The sequence below is a fragment of the Sphaeramia orbicularis genome, chromosome 16, assembly GCF_902148855.1.
Source record: "Sphaeramia orbicularis chromosome 16, fSphaOr1.1, whole genome shotgun sequence".
In the NCBI taxonomy this organism is placed as follows: Eukaryota; Metazoa; Chordata; class Actinopteri; order Kurtiformes; family Apogonidae; genus Sphaeramia; species Sphaeramia orbicularis.
The window spans coordinates 50,913,143-50,930,018 of NC_043972.1; the positions used below are offsets into that span (position 1 = coordinate 50,913,143).

Here is a 16,876-nt window from a genome sequence, read left to right on the forward strand (position 1 = left end):
ATGCAAACATGCTTCAAGTCCCAGCAGAACAGGGTTTTTTTTCTTCTCATTTTACAAGCGATTTTTGCCGTGAGGCACCTATATGCAGGTAGAATTAGTTGTCCTGGAGTGTGTCCATGTGTAATTTCACATTCTAGCAGCTGTGTGGTATGTAGTTAGTCAGCACCTGCTGCACCCACAGGGCACTCACTCCCTCTTCACACCATGTTTGTGTTTTCTTTGTTGTGTACAGACACCTGCAGTCATGGGCAAGTCTCAGTCACATTTGGCCAAGCACAAGGACGAAAGCCAGGACGCACTGACGAGTTCAGACTCCCAGAGTGAGAAGGACGAGAAGAATGAAGATGTGTCTCAGTTCCCCTATGTGGAGTTCACAGGACGGGACAGTGTGACATGCCCCACATGTCAGGGAACTGGCAGAATCCCACGAGGTAAAACTGTGTGAAATTCATGTTGACTGAAAATATTAAGAAAAGTATACAACATAAAACATAGTTGTTTGACAAATCAGATCATCAAATATTAAATAAAAGATCTTAAGGTAATAGCCACTTCTGACAACTTAAGTTAAAGCCACTGGCAACCAAAAGTATACACAATGTAAAATGTTTTAATACCTGTTGATCCACTAATCCTGTTAATACATGTAAATAACTGGTGTAAAATGCAGTTTGTAATTTTTTCATGGTCATTAGATGTGACCCATTTGGATGTTCAGAGGCTCCATAGTGAACATGGAAACACTGTCATCTTCTACAACATTGATTCACCTAAAACCCATGGAGTTTGATAAATGACAGGGGTTGGAGATGCTCGTTTTTATGTTCAGTTAATGATATTTGCTGAAAGTTACTTTTTTTCCACCTTCAACATCTACAGGATCAGCAAATATTGGAAAATACCTGATTTTCGCAGAAAACTGCAAAATACTTAATACATGATGATGAATCACTCAAGAAGGGTTAACTAAAGAATAATACAATTGGGAACTGCCACAAAACTAGCACTGGGTATTTATGGGTTAAGGACATAATATTTTCAGTCAACAAAGTAAGTCAAGTGGACTAACTCAATATTTTAGTGAAAAGTTGACTAACTTACTTATTAGCCAAGTGACAGTAAGGGTACAAACAATCGATGATGCAACTCATGATTTAGAGGCAATGCTTAGTATTGAAACACAAACGTAAAAATGAACCTGGAGCACACAAACACATATCAAATTTTACAATATAATGGGAATATTTAAGACCCATTAAGATTGTACGACCATAACTACCTGATTACACACAGAGTGGAATAAAGGATACTGGAGGTTACTGGAATGATCTATCTTGTATGAGGTCTCCATTTTACTCCACTAGATGGAGGAGGAAAATTAATGTTATTATTAATGTATGGCTGAAACAAGAGACAGAGGGAAGTTGAAATGCAGCTTACAAAACTAGCATGATGGAACAGTCAGAAAGCTGATGCTAACTATCTTTTAGTAAGACATTGGTAAAGATGAGGTTATATAGCCTTATGATTTCTCCACATGTATACAGTTACTGTCACAAGGATAGTTGAATATTTTATATTTGACTTCATAGTGATTAAACGTTTGCTGCACCTATCAGCACACATATCAAGATCCCACAAGTACTTTTTACATTCTTCTTGCTGATGCCTCACGTCTTGTCAGCTGTAGTGAAATGCATCTCCTTAAAGACTTTTTCAGCTTGTAATAGTTTAGTTATGGATTCTTCTTCTCACTCTGTCATCTGCTCATCCTTATATACTGTTTAATGAATCCAAAACATGTACTTACAAAGAAATTCTCTAATAATCTACAGTTTAGAGAATAGTTTGTTCAGTTTAATTCTTATGGACTGAACTTTCCCAGAATATAATCCCTGATTCATGACATTCACCACAGTGGACTGTTACATTTTACACTGAAATAATTACTTTCTTAAATCTGTAATATATTCTCTTTGAGGAAGGGAGTATTATTGGTGTGTTTATGTTCCCAAAATTAATACCATCATGTTAAACTGTTCATGCATGGAATCCACTACAATGAATATTCAGATATTATGCTAAAGAAATAAGATATTGAAGAAATCTGATTTGAATTATTTTATGCCAAAAATACCACTAGTTTATTACAATTCATGCATGAAGGGTTAAACATAGCATAAACCACAACATTGAACAACTAATTAAAAAACAAAACATCATACTATAAATTGCATTAATATTTTGTTGCACCCTTAAAAATGAACCAGTGTTACAGGTGAATGTCCATGAAACTGCTGCTCATTTGGTCTAACACACAGTCAAACTAAGTCAAGGCCCATTGCATAGACAGTTTTTTGTGTAACTGAAGAGAAAATGAGCTGAGGTTAATTTGCCATATTTCATTTTAAAAGGGATGAAAGTCAACTTCAATATATGGCTGAAACTTTACCTGCAATGTTACACAGTATGCACTTGAAATTTCTGCTGACGTGTTGTTTATGTTTAAACAGGTCAAGAAAATCAGCTCGTGGCCCTGATCCCATACAGCGACCAAAGACTCAGACCAAGCAGGACGTAAGTGCACCTTGGGCTTTTCTATCCTGAGGCAATGCCTGTGATTAACATACTTTCTACATAATGAAGCAAACATATAGAGATGCTGCTGTGATACTTTGAAATCATTAGTCGTTTGTTGGTCTTACTTCCTCATTCCTTTTCCTACAGAAAATTGTATGTCACATTATCAGTTGCACTTTGCCTGCTGCTGTCTGGCCTCGCTGTGTTCTTCCTTTTCCCTCGTCCTATTGATGTGTCTTATGTGGGAGTGAAGTCTGCCTATGTCTCCTATGACCAGGATAAACGCATCGTCTATCTCAACATTACAGTAAGGATGTCCAGCCATAAAACCCCACTAGTTAAAAATGACATCACTAAGCAGTGCAAGATGAAAAATCTACCACATGCTTTTTTTTCCAGGAATCTGTAGATCATAATTTATACATGGAATTTTCCATTAATATTAGACCTATGGCGTCACCCCAAAATGCTGTTATCAAGAAGATTACAAACTGCTGGGTTTAAGCTGTAAATGCAGGGAACCTGACAGCTCATTGTCATTCTATTTCTCACTTATTGTTTAGTAACAAAGAAGACAACTGACCTTGATAACCTATTAACTACTGTTAGAGAAGAGCTAACTCTAGCAAAATCTAGGAATAAAAATTCAATTTGAAAGCTGTCTGTTCTTCTGAATAAATCCATGAAACACACACATCAGTAGGATGTAATGAACACAGAAATGGATGTTCCACTGAGCATAATAATAAGTCAGATAATATTAATAATACCATATTATGTCGTATGTTTACGACTTGACCACAGCAGTATGACTATGTATTTGTGAAGCAGTGTTTAAGCCTCTCAGCATGACGTCAGTGGACTGTGCACAACATAAGAACATGGTCCATTGTTGGAACCTCACACCTTTTTTCTTCTTCCACAAGAACACTCTGAATATCACCAATAATAACTACTACGCCATATCTGTGACCAACATCACAGCACAAGTGCAGTTCTCCAAGACAGTGATTGGCAAGGCCAAGTATAACAACAGCACGGTCATCATACCACTGGACGAACGCCAGGTGGGTCCCAGTATTCTGTGTTTTCTATACCTACAGTACCACCATGAACCACCTGCTACCAAGGCAACAAACTCATGTGTATCCAAGTTAATGACATTCACCTGTCTGTCGTGAAGTGTTCACACTAGCTTATTCTGTCCACAATCACAATACCCAGGAACCTTGTACACTTTTTTCATAAGATCATATCAAATCTGGATTTAGAAATCATACAAGAACTATTTAAATAATATTATGCCCTGTTAAGTTTTGACTTCTGATACTAAAGAGTGGCCCACTACACACTGGTGAATATAATTCACATAAAAAACAGTCAACAGTCCATGTGTGTTTTCAGTGTAATTGACATAAATATGCAATTTATGTTATAAGTGTGCTTCATTCTGTGCTTTCTAATTTGATGTTTGCAGATTGACTACACAGTCCCCACTGTCATTGCTGATGATATGAGTTATATGTAGTAAGTATCATATGCAAAAAAGGTACTAAAATGCACATTTTACACAAATGTAAATATTTATTAGATCATATATAACTTTTTTCTTACAGTGACTACTGCACCTTGCCTACTATAAAAGTGCACAACATTGGGGTCATGATACAGTAAGTGACTTTGTGCTATATTTTATGGCCCTTTTTTTTTTTTAAACATGGTACATACAACCTATGACTACAGTGTAAATTATATCAGTGCTGGGAAATACACAAGACGAACTAATTTGATTGCCATTTTTCATGTAACTCCACATCACAGCACAGCTAAAGCAACAGCTGTATAACACTATTCACAGCTAGAAGTGCTCCAGAGCACTAGGTAGAGCACAGAGGAGACCATATTAACTATGTGAACCCTTTGCTACTGGATATAACTTGGTGACACAACAGCCACCTACAACTTTCCCTCTGTGACTTTACAACTGCTATATTGTATAAGGGGATACATTTCCTTCAAAACAACAAAACTTTTCTAAGAATCAGAGTGCTCTCAGTTCTTTCCTCCTCAAACAGACGTACCCAGAGCAAATCCAGGACTGCTGCTTAATGTCACTACTTATTTACAAATCAATACTTGCCACCAAGCAGATTATAAAACAAATATTTTTCCAAGGCCAGGGCATATTCACATTAGAAATCAATTCCCATATTTTTTAATATTGCATAACACTTTCAGTTTAAGTTAACTGTGAAAACATTTAGCGAACATAAATGTGATGCCTTGGGTAATGAATGCAATCAAGTGAAATGTCAGCCATCACAGGCACATACATTTCCCATCAGTTGCTCTCACATTGTGCACACCACTGTCCTTGTCGACGCCACCTGTTTACCTTGTGGGTGTGCTGAGCCATCATTAACTCTCCGTTTGCTCTGCAGAGTGACAGTGACAACGTCGTACTTTGGCCACGCCGAGCAGGTTTCCCAGGAGACATATCAGTATGTGGACTGCGGGGGGAACACCACGTCCTTGCATGGACATGTGCAGGTCTTCAAATAAAAGCACAGACAAAACACAAGAACCTGTTAAATACTGCAGTGACTGAAGTCAACTGGGCTGACTTTAGTAGAAAAGCATGGGAAACCTGGGACTGGGACTGTGAAATAATGTGTCATCCAGGTCAGGAAAATAACTCCATATTGTTAATTTATCAAACTGACTGGAAAAGCAGTCAAACCGACTTACCACAGCCACAATTTTCCTGAAGGCTTGTGGTCATTTACATCCTGGTGCCAACATTGTATAATTTGGTTAATTTTTTACCAACAGGTATCCCCATGTTTACATAGTTTAACAATAAATGCACTTTAGCCAAGTACATTAACCTTGTCCTTATCAATAGAAAAATCTGATGAATGTTGTACAGCAGATATATTGGAGTTACTTTCCCCAACCATCTGATACCACTCTGAAGTACTTTGAATACAGATGAACCACTGGGCTGTTAAACTACAGGGATCCACAAAGTCTCATTACAAGTTAAAACATTTAAAGCAATTGATTAGATATGTTAATCAGATTTCTTCCATGTACTTAGTGGTTATCAAAGTTTTTAATCACATTATGGGATTATGTGCAATCAAATGATTGGTTCATTTTTCTTCAACGAGAGATCAATTACTGCAGATTTTTACCTTGACCTTTGGACTGAATATGTGGCACCACAACTGGATGACCTTCAACCAACCATCGTTTTCCTGGTAGATAATGCACCACCGCATTGACTTCCTAAATCAAACATTTCCAAACCAGTGGATTGGAAGGAATGGCCCAATTCCCTGACCACTTCGTTCACCAGATATTACTCCCCTGGATTTCTTTCTTTGGGGTTATATCAAAGACATCATGTATCGAACAAAGATATGGGACATCAGCGACTTGAAGCAAAAGATCACTGATGCCATTGCCACCATTGATGAGGCTATGCTTTTGTAATAAATTTGTTAAATTGTAAAGAGACTTTATGGATACCCTGTGTTACATTCCTTTTGAAACCAGTAGTTCTTTTTTCATTTCTTCATTTTTGTTGTAGATGACAAGCTATGTTGTGAAAATTTGGGTTGTTATTATGGTTGTTTTTTTGTTTTTTTTTTCTATTTTTGATCAGTGGTCCTCAGGTTATTTAGAGTTTTAAGTAGAGGTTATATCAGTGTCTGTTCTTTGGACCATCAGCCTTTTTTTCTTTTAATTACCAGTTTAAAAAGGGAATATTTGATTTTATTTTTTAACCTGCGGGTATTTCCGTGTACAATTTCAGAAACTTCACAAGCGAGTGTAAAGACGATGTTCTATTCTTATAGCTTCACAACACATTAATGGAGAATTATTTCTGGTGTGAACCCAACTTTTTCCTCTTTAATAATGTTTTATTTTTTGTGGTATATGGTGTCATCCACCATCTGACGTCATGTTTGTGCCATTTTAATCCACTCTGTAGCTTTGACTGGCATCATGAGTTGGCTGCTGTTAGGTCATGAAATGAATTATTTGCAGTGTGTACTCAAATTGCTGTGTGAGGTTTCAGAGTTCTCTACAGTACAGAGCATAAACAGTGAAACATAGACAACCATCAACTGTCAGTTTCTGGTGATTATTTATCACATAGGTCATAACACTCCAAACTGTTACATTGTTTTAACAGCATCACAATTCCTACAGTTGTCAGTGAGAAATCTTTTACCCCAGATCCACTTATTATTTTAATAACCTACAGAGCAGATGTGAGTACTCTTCTTTATTATGACATCAACACAGTGGTATGTTTCTCATGCATGAACTTCAAAATAAAATCATGTTTGACTTCGAGAGTTGTTTTTTCCCGGGTTTCTCATTGTGCTTGTAATATTCTAAGTGCACACTGGGTGGAGCTGTGGAGCTGGGCTAAACAAAGCTGTTAAGAGTTATTTCCCATCTGCATACAAGGCTCAGGTTATCCCCTGAATTTACACAGGTCCTATCATTTTGTTTTAGCTGAGGGTTTAAGAAAAGATCCAGCATTATAATAATTTAAACAGAACTAGTCTGAAATATTGCAGAATGTAAAAAATAGGAAAAATTCTACAACTACGTGAAGTACCTCTTAAGCGTTTGTCACATTCACCTTCATCCATGTTTATGTCGCCTTTATGCTCATTGTCCCGCGTGCATCTGTATGGTAGACCACAAACAAGTCATTAAAATTAGAGCTGTACCATTAATCAGTTCCCAATAATAACAACAATAATAATAATGGCAAGTGCATATACTTATGCAGTTGTAAAAATTGCATATGGCTGTAATTTGAAAGGTCCAAATCCATCAGAATTTAGGGTGATGTGGTTGCAGAAAGGTCACAAAAATACACACAATACATTGCATTCAGCAAACAGAAATATGTAAAACATGCTAAATTAAAGTTGCTACATTTTTTTGTATTTATTCTAGTTTGTATGTTTGAGTTGGGAAAAAAAAAAAAAAAATCAAGTCATAATCCATTTTCTGTTAAATCAAGCAATTTCAGAACCAAGATTTTCTCTCCAAATGAACCATAAATGTAATACCTTAATACAGAAAGCATTGCTGTAAAGACAAATAGCCTATATGACAGACCCTTGATAAAAAATTATGCGCTTTTCTGTCATCACACAACATACTCATATCAAAAATCATAAAAAAAAAAAAATCAAATGAAGCAAAACATGTCTCAGTGGCACTTCTATGAACATCAAACTGAAATATATCACTGTTACTATAGTCTTAAAAACCTATAATAGTTAAACTACACTGCAATTAATTTTTGATTTTTATTTAAAAATGTAAATATAACATGTACACAAGTATTTAATAAACTTCCAAACGTTTCAAACATTTTTTTTTTCACTTTGTCATCATGAGGTACTGTGTGTAGAATTTTTAAGTAATCTATTTTAGGATCAGGCTATAACATGTGAAAACGAAAAAGTAGCACTGTGAATACATTCCAGATGGAAACTACGAGGACAATAGTTCCACAGATTTACATACTTTTAAATAATAATAAAAAAAAAAAAAGCTGTCCACTGCAAAGGACAATCAAAAAAATGTATCTGCTAAAAATGTTGCATCATCCTCTTTTCACTCTAAACCATTTTTTTTCATGCAAAACATGTAACCCCCACAGCATGAGTGTGCAAAAGTTAAACATGGTCTCCCTACAGCAAAAATCCAACAATCCAACAAAAGACAGCTCAATGTTGCTGGAGTCTATGTAATAATGTAAGTAACCATGGAAAATAACTACAGATCAAGCACCACTATAGCTTCCAACACAAATCAGTGATCAAGCTGTAACAATCTTTTATTCTTCTGCACACTGAACACCTTAGATTTTGACAATGTGCCTTTCTTACACAGTAAAAGTTCACAAGTTCAATCACTACTGAAGCAAATGGAATTGGCCACGTCTAGTGTATTAGCATTTACATCTGCTGGACTCATTAAAAAGCAAGCTCACTTCCTTTCTCAGATCCAGGTCAGTGGTTTGGACTCAACAGCATGTACAAAAAAAAAAAAAAAAAACTTCTGTGCTGAGCAAGTCTTGCTATGTAAGTAAGTACGACCTGCTGTTTACTGAACAAACCGTCCATCGTCATACTTTAGGAACTACACAGCCAACATTGTAACCCATGTATGAAGCTGTTATTTCACACTGCAATACATCTGTGGTTACATCCCATTATCCTCCAACTTAAAATAGCTTGTTTTTAAAACCCAAAGCATTCATAAGAAAAAGTCAAAAATGAGTGAGAGGCCAAAGTGCTCAGAGGTTCAGGTGGGGGCCACATGGGTACTGGTCTGGTTGTGTTATTGCCATTACAGCAGATCTGCTCCTCACCCCATAGGTCATATTCATCCATTTCCCCTCACCAGGTATGAGGAAATGACTTTTCCTCCTGTGCTCTACTTCCATCTTAAAAAAAAAAAAAAAAAAAAAAAAAAAAAAAAAAATTGTTTGGAGTTTCTTCCCACAAGTATGGAAGCATTTAAGTTACTGTAAAGAGACAGTCATTTTTAAACCGATGAATGCTCATCTGTATTGACGATGAGAATTATTGAGGTGACCATGCAGGGCCTGCATTGCAGGCTATGCATAACATGTTTGAAACTAGAAGCACTCGGAGAGTGCAGACCTCCGCCAAGGCTGATCAGTGGCCATTTTATGAAACATTTAATGAATTTCTTTCCCAGTTCTATTCTGACTTAAGGAGCACAGATCCTTGACCAGAGACTGTAATTATTAGTGATTCCAACAGATGTAGACCAGGAAATATGACAGAAGTAGACCTAAAATAGATTTATAAATAAAGAAACACCAGTGTTTCAGTCCACATAAAAATAGCTGTCTATCTAATTCAAGCAAGTCTTATTTTACCCTCTATAATTTTAAAATTAACAAATTCTACAAACACATCTACCCCAGTGTGACTCTGGCCAGCTAACTTTTTTACACATAGTAATAGTAAAAGTTTTGGCATTCTTGAGCAAAAACAAACAAACAAACACAACAACAAAAAACAAACAACAGTGACTTACATTTCAGCATATTGAAGTTCTACAGACTCCTACGGACTGGCCTTGGTTTAAACTTTACTCCAGGAGAGACTTCATCCCAGATCTCTTAAGTTAGGTAGACGTCAAAGTTCTCAAACTATATTTATTTAGAATTTTTTGAAATGGAGCTACAGTAGAGAGCTACAGTTGGGAATTCTGGCGTTTCTCCTCTTTTTGCGCAGGTGTTGGTGATAACGTGATTGATGGCTGCGTTCCATTTATGTGCATGAGGGGGTCACTTCAATGAATGAGCAAGCAACATTCCAAGGTCTGATACTAATCCAGTAAATGGAACGCGGCCATTTGTGATTGCATCAATTTCACCTGTATGTTTTCTATCTTGGCGTGTCAAAATTTCTGCTATGGAAAATGGTCAACTTTAACCTTATTTGAAGCTAGCCGTAAGTGAGAAGAACAATCTTAGCCTGATGTTCCGAATATAATATCAGATGTAGCAACTGAATAATGTTCAAAGTTTTATAGACCTATCCCAGTTACCTCCAGCCCTATTCAGCGTCCCTCATGTCAGCCGGATAATGTCCTCTGTTTCTATTCCTCAGTAAGGAAAGTAGCTATTGGCTGCCCTAAAAGTTGCTAAATGACATTAGCTATCGTCTAATTTGCGCAATTGAAAATGTGCGGAGAAATAGCATAGAAGTGAGCATAAAAACACCCTAAATAATGTTTCAAACTACAAATGAACTATACCCTTTCAATTTAAAGTCCCAGTTACACTCGTCCTCCTTTATCTGGGCTTGGGGTGACCCAGGAGACACTCTGGAGGAGTTACTTAGGTTAGTTATTTATTTGTTTGTTTAGTTTTAGCCTCATTTTTCTTCAGTTTGGTTTGGTTTTTACCAGGGGCGTAGAATTGCGTTGGGACGCTAGGGAAACGTCCCTACCGATATCCAGCCACAACTGTGTTGTCTCTACCAACACAACCGCTGTCCGTAGTGTTTAGTCAATGATTATGGCACACAGTGGGTTAACAGTCGGTCTCTGCTAGAAGTCCCACCTCTAACCTAATTATCACTCTCCGATTGGCTCTGCGGTTTTGCTATCGTACATGTGATTGGCCGTCCCCGCTGTTACTCCATCTACTTGTAAAAGCTACAGTTACCCGCTAGTTGGACAGGAGAGGAAAAAAAAAAAGAAAAAAAAGTTGGACCGGACAGGACGCAGTTCCTCTCTCCAACCGCTTAGCGTAAGTTGTCAACATGTATGCATTTGTTCTGCCTGAGTCACGTCAGCTAGACGGATTTGAATATCAGAGGTGTCATTTACATTTACATTCGTACATGTGTCTGTTTGCCTGCATGCATGCGTGCGTATGCGTGTCCCTGCGTGTAGAGCCAGTTCGTGGCATAGGCTGATAACTGATAACATGATAATTTCTCATTAATTGTCTTAAAAATAAAGAAATGGGAGGAAAAACAAACAAATTAACAACCCCCCTTCATGTATCTCCTCTTCGTGCCGCCCCCCATGTGTATGTGTGTCTGTGGTTTGTGTGCATGTGTGTGTTTTTTAGGGGGCGGCACCAAATTCACATCTTGCCTAGGGTGCCAAAACTAACTGACTATGATTGTTTGCTTGCTTGATCAGCTCTACATGACGTGAAATTATGATCGCAAATGCAAGAAAACATCAACTTTCAGGAGTGCTGCCTTGGAGCACTTTTGTGTCCCCACCAATGCCAGAATCAAACCTACTCCCTTGGCTTTTACCCTCGTTACCCTCGACTTTGGCATGCACTGATAAGTACTGCCACCAGGGGCAGTACTGCGCCTGATAAGTCAGGCCAAGGGTTTTAAAGTGTGCACACATTATGTTTAACTTTACGGTCCACTTAGGAGCTTACAACATTTGCAATTTTTTGTCACATTAACATTCTAAATGGAGCAAAAAGAGACAATGAAGAAAAATGTCAGTGACAATGTGAGTGATTTATATTCAGTGACATACTTTCATGTCAGAGTCTTCAAAAGTCCAGAAAGTTGATAGACTTGTTAGTCGCTTTTTCGATAGTCTGGGGGGGGGGGGGGGGGGGGGGTCTTAAAAATCACTAAATATATCAACATAGCGTCTAAATTAGAAAGTGACTGTGACATAGAAAATCATTGTGTCATTCGGAGGGGAAATTTGTGTTTTATCGTTTCAGTCACTTTTCAAAAATTGCTAGTTTCCAATCAGATTTTACAAAGTAGCTCAATTTGTTGCTAGGTGTTTTTGTTTTTTTTTTGTGGGTAAAAAAGAAGGGTAGAGTAATCTGAAAAGTTGGTAAATCTGGCAAGAAAAGTGCTTAATTGGCATAAAAGAGCCAGTTGGCTCCGGGCCCCGTCCTTCTCCCCTCCCGACCCCTCCCTTCCTGCGCCCCCCCTTTTCCTCTAACCTGGGATATGTTATCCCTTTGAGCCGGGCCAGCCGGTACGTGTAGTACCACAGTGTAGGTGGCTCTGTCCTCACCATGGACGTTCCGGGTCTCGGCTCTGCGTTTTTCCTCCTCACCTCCGTGATCCTCGCGCTCAGCGGTCCGTGCGCCGCGCGCTCTGACGCGCCTCGCGGCGTTGCGCTGGGGTTCGTGTTCGACTCCAAGGCGAAGTGTGATCCACCGTGCGAACACGCCGGAATATGCATCCGCAACAACACATGCTTCTGCTCCCGGGGCTATGAAGGAGAGACCTGCCAGTATGGTGATGTTACACAAATTAAACAATTTCTATTTCAGGAACAAGCTCTAGATTTAACAAAAAGTTTATGTGGATCTTTTGCGCCAATGTCTCCTATTATTATCTCAAGAGATGGAAAAGTTACAGAGTTTAAGAACGAAGGGACTTATTTTTTTCTGCAACATCCGCTGTAATTTAGACTTAATATAGTTTGTGTTGTGTGTCTGCAGCTACCTGTTATCCCAAATGTAAGAATGGGGGAGTCTGTCTGCGGCCTGGAAAATGCAGATGTCCCCCTGGATATGGAGGAAGATACTGCCACAAAGGTAGGTGGTTGTGTTTGGGTTGACTGGTAAATGCAGTGTTTTCTGCTGGGTCCAGCTGTTTCAACATTCCAACATTCTGCCTGTCCACTGAATACAATGGTGGTCTGTGGGGGTAAATGGGAATTCCTTCAAACCTATCAAGTGAAGTAGATTTTTCTCCTGCTTTTGACTTCACATTCTGTATTCTGTAGGTGTGACATGTTCTGTTACTTGGTTGAACATTAGCATGTCCCTCCAGAACCAGTGAACCCATCTCTCCCGCAGGATTCCTGATGAAAGTCTGATCTTGGTGTGTTTTTACAGTGACCTGTGATGGTGGATGTTGGAACGGAGGGGAATGCACTGCTGTCAACGGAGTGGCCATGTGCATCTGCACCTCCAGCTGGACCGGCTCCAAATGCCAAGAGGGTCTGTTCACTTATGTTTAAGTTTGATTCACATTAACTTAAAATGGCTGATTTTTTTAGATGGATTGATCAAGTTCCTCAAAATAAGCTATAGGTAGTAAATAAGTGCCATGCAGTCATGATTTTCTTAATATGTTCACATTTATTGCTTATTAATTGAGTCAACAAGTTTTAAGGGAGTCACTAGAGCCTATAAATTGACAAACAAATTAGCAAAGGTTATTACATCAAATCAGAAAAAATAGGAAAAAGCAACTTTTCCAACAAAATATATCATTAACTGAATATATCCACTGTCTTTTATCAAATTACATGGGTTTTATTAGTGAATCAATGTTGTCGAAGATGACAGTGTTTCGATGTTCACAAGGGAGCCTCTGAACATTCAAATGGGTCATATCTGATGACTATTAAAAGACAGATATTAAATGACAAACTGCATTTTACACCAATTATTTACATGGATTGATGGAGTTAGTGGATCAACAGGTATTAAACATTTTAGATTAGTAGATGATTTTAGTTGCCAATGGCTGTTTTGGTCTTTGAGGGTTAATTTGGACAAGTAAACCACTCTATTGATTAGACATTATACACTTGGATTTATTAATAGTGTATGAGGTTTTATTTGTTCAACACAGCTCTGTTTAATTACCCTAGTGTTGCTAAACTTTGATTAAAGTCTATCTTAGATTAAATAATTTCTTGTCCTTCCAACTCAATCAAAGAAATTATTTTTAGTTGACTTGAGGTAAACCTGTGCTTGTAATGCTAATCTCCCATGCTGACTTTTGTATTTCTTGTGTGTTGTTTTGTTTCCAATGCAGCCATCTGTCCCCAGGGCTGCAGGAATGGAGGGATCTGTGTGGCTCCAGGAATCTGCAGCTGTCCTGATGGATGGCTGGGTGGTGCTTGCCACACTGGTGAGTTACAAAGAAACATACAAACAACATATAGACTCAACCAGCCAATACAATGTGTTTAAAGTTGGTTCTTCCACTTCTGACTCCTCTAAACTCTGCACTTCAGGCCCCTTGATCCCCGTAAACTCCTCCCCTAAAGCAGGCATGTCAAACTCATTTTAGTCCAGGGGCCAAATACAGTTGAATATGATGTCATCTGGGCCAAAAATGTTTTCATCCTATACATAAATGTGAATAACATGAACTACCACAAACAACCTGAAATTTCTTAAGAAAAATTAGTGCAATTTCCACAATGTTATGTTCTCAGTTTATCATTTACACATGTGCTTTATATTTTACAGATCACAGTGGATCTACAAATACACAAAACATTTAGTAAAAGGCAGAATATTGTTAAATGTATTTCTCCCAAGACATTTCACATTGTTCATATTTGTTTGGCTAACTCACATTTAGTGAAAGGATAATTTGTAAAGGTAAACATTTTTGCTCATGACCGAGTATGAATGGGTGTTACAGGGCTGAAACAGTAGGTAGCGGTGTGGAAAGAATTCTGTCACTATCCAACAAACACTGAAGTCAGAAGAAGACAAACCCTTACGTCACCAACCGAGCGACTGTTCTGTTCATTTGACTACAATGGCAGCAAGACAGGCACTACTTTTCTACCTGTTAGCCAATTTGAGGCAACGTGAAGAAGAGTGACCTTCATTGTCCTTGATAAATCACTGAGTGGTTTCGTCGATAAGGTGAGCCCATGCTGCACAGATCCAAGGCTTTTTCAGGAGACAACAGGAGCGCCATCTCTGGTCTTGTGGTGATTAGTTCACTTCCATTGTCGGAATGGTGATTAGGTTATGTCTGGTCTCGGGTACGGATCACATTCACATGGCACCGTACTGTGCTAGAGAATGGGCAGTGCACTACAGGACTACATCCTCAACTGGACTCTGGTACAGTACTCGAGCATGGAATGTTGGTATTGACATGGATAAAAGTAAGCAGACTTTGGGGTCCAGCGTACTCGGATACAGACTCGAGTACACTGTGTAAAAAGGCCCTAAGGGATACAAATGAAGTAAGACACCACTCGACAAAAATGACAGACAAAAACAATCTTAAAAGACGAAGCATGAAGCAAATCTAAAAGACATAAAGGAATGCAAATAATGTAAAAGATGGCATGAGATGATTAAAAGACAAAAACAATGTAAAAGACAAAATGACACAAAAAAGAGATCATAATGTTGGGGAGAGAAAATTAATGTTCCTGATTTTCAGTTACTGTGTATGATTTGAAATGTTTTCATTACATTAATGTGAGGGATTTAACATTTGTGTTCTGAAGACATCTCAGGGCCTGTTTTCTGTCACTTTTACATTAGTAGCAAATTTGAAACGATCTGTACCTCTGCTGGAATTACAGAAACTTTGTACTTTTTCCACTACTGGGACTCAGTTTGCAAATGTCAGTCAACCAACACATGCAAAAGCTATCAATTGTACATAGATGATCTGCTGAGAGCAAGTTTTTGCTCAAGTGTTTTTCCAGATGTGACAAAACATAGACATGTTTATGAGCTCTTCCCACCTCCCTGGCCAGTTGCCAGGTGGGAGGTGTCAGGGTTTTACAAGCTTGTCGACGTCATTGCCTTGTTTCTCAGCTTTCACAACCGATTAACGCTTTGATTTTGTGTCTCCGTTTGTGTCTGGCCTGTAGCTGTATGCAGTCAGCCCTGTCTGAATGGAGGGAAGTGTGTTTCTCCTGAAAAATGCCGCTGTCGCCCCCCTTTCTCTGGACCCCGCTGTGAGGAGAGAAAAAAGTCACACTAATGTAACCCTGGAGAGGTCAACGGTCAACAAGGCCTAATTCAGTGGCTTAGTGGCACTGACAACATTGCAACTTTTTTCTTTTAGCTGAAGCATTTGTTTTTACTTTTTTGTGACATGTATTTTATTCTAAGATGCAACACACCTGTGTACTTTTCAGATTTTACTGTATGGTATATGTTTTGTACTGTAATTTTCCTCATTAAAGGAATAAAAATGTTAACTGTATGCATTTGACATTTAATTTTCTCTATTCACTCCAGTTGGTGAATTAAATATATGTCAGTCACTTCTACAGTCTCTCTTTCTATTTTGTGTGCTAATATCTGTTTTTCTTATTAGGCTCAATATCACTACAAGAATCTGAATGTCACCATAAACACATTGCAAAATAATGATATTCTGGGGTTTTATTATGAATGGGCAAACACTTACACCTATGTCAGTACAATTTTAAACCTCTTGAAATGTGATTTTACTATTTTATGCAATTTTCTTGGAGAGAATACACATGATTTGTGCCTGTCCATCACACTGCCCATCTAACTTTAGTGAGATTGATAAGCGTTTAAACAAAAATTAATAAATACTTTTTAGATGTCATTATGCTCAACAAGTTTTTCAATAAAGCAAGTCACATTGATTGTTTCTATTTTATTTTCATAATATTTAACACGGACAAGCGTCCTTGAAATTGCTGTGTACTCCTTTAATAATCTGGTTGATGACATCATCATTGTCTTCATTGGAGGTGGAAAGGTCTGCAAGAGCATTCAGTATTTACATTTCAAATTTTTTTAAATTTTGCATTTGTACTTAATCAAATGTATTTACTTATATAGCGTCACATCATGACAAAAGTTATCTCATGACACTTTACATTTAGAGCAGGTCTAAACCAGACTCTTAAGCCAATTCACAGAAACCCAACAGAATCCTCCAGGAGCAAACACTTAGTAGTGGCAAGGAAAAACTTAGTTTTAATAGATAGAAACCTTGAGCAGACC

The 16,876-nt window shown here is 38.0% G+C and overlaps 2 protein-coding genes and 1 long non-coding RNA gene across 3 annotated transcripts in view; all 3 read left to right on the plus strand.

The window, feature by feature from the left end:
* tmem106ba (transmembrane protein 106Ba) overlaps positions 1–6,950 on the plus strand; it is a 7,851-nt gene extending 901 nt beyond the window's left edge. Inside the window, exons 2-8 of the mRNA XM_030157301.1 lie at positions 233–431; positions 2,514–2,577; positions 2,728–2,887; positions 3,507–3,647; positions 4,058–4,107; positions 4,197–4,250; positions 5,022–6,950. Coding sequence (XP_030013161.1) covers positions 245–431; positions 2,514–2,577; positions 2,728–2,887; positions 3,507–3,647; positions 4,058–4,107; positions 4,197–4,250; positions 5,022–5,142 — 777 coding nt within the window. The 5' untranslated portion in view covers positions 233–244 and the 3' untranslated portion in view covers positions 5,143–6,950. The remainder of the gene's footprint in view (positions 1–232; positions 432–2,513; positions 2,578–2,727; positions 2,888–3,506; positions 3,648–4,057; positions 4,108–4,196; positions 4,251–5,021) is intronic.
* The window catches only part of LOC115435108 (uncharacterized), a 17,267-nt gene extending 6,801 nt beyond the window's left edge, over positions 1–10,466 (plus strand). The window contains exon 3 of the long non-coding RNA XR_003937650.1: positions 10,362–10,466. This is a non-coding gene — a long non-coding RNA (uncharacterized LOC115435108). The remainder of the gene's footprint in view (positions 1–10,361) is intronic.
* Positions 10,467–12,113: 1,647 nt separating this feature from the next.
* On the plus strand, positions 12,114–16,097 carry seraf (Schwann cell-specific EGF-like repeat autocrine factor). The gene is made up of 5 exons (XM_030157302.1): positions 12,114–12,404; positions 12,611–12,706; positions 13,010–13,114; positions 13,941–14,036; positions 15,760–16,097. The coding sequence occupies exons 1-5, from the start codon at positions 12,179–12,181 to the stop codon at positions 15,870–15,872; spliced, it is 636 nt and encodes a 211-aa protein (XP_030013162.1). The 5' UTR covers positions 12,114–12,178; the 3' UTR covers positions 15,873–16,097.
* Positions 16,098–16,876: the final 779 nt, after the last annotated feature.

What these genes read in the sequence shown, in the direction of transcription:
- seraf (XM_030157302.1), top strand. Translation starts at nt 12,179, where the DNA reads ATGGACGTTCCGGGTCTCGGCTCTGCGTTTTTCCTCCTCACCTCCGTG. An exon ending in CGGCTCCAAATGCCAAGAGG is followed by an intron (nt 13,115 to 13,940) that starts GTCTGTTCACTT and finishes TTTCCAATGCAG; the next exon opens with CCATCTGTCCCCAGGGCTGC. An exon ending in GGGTGGTGCTTGCCACACTG is followed by an intron (nt 14,037 to 15,759) that starts GTGAGTTACAAA and finishes TCTGGCCTGTAG; the next exon opens with CTGTATGCAGTCAGCCCTGT.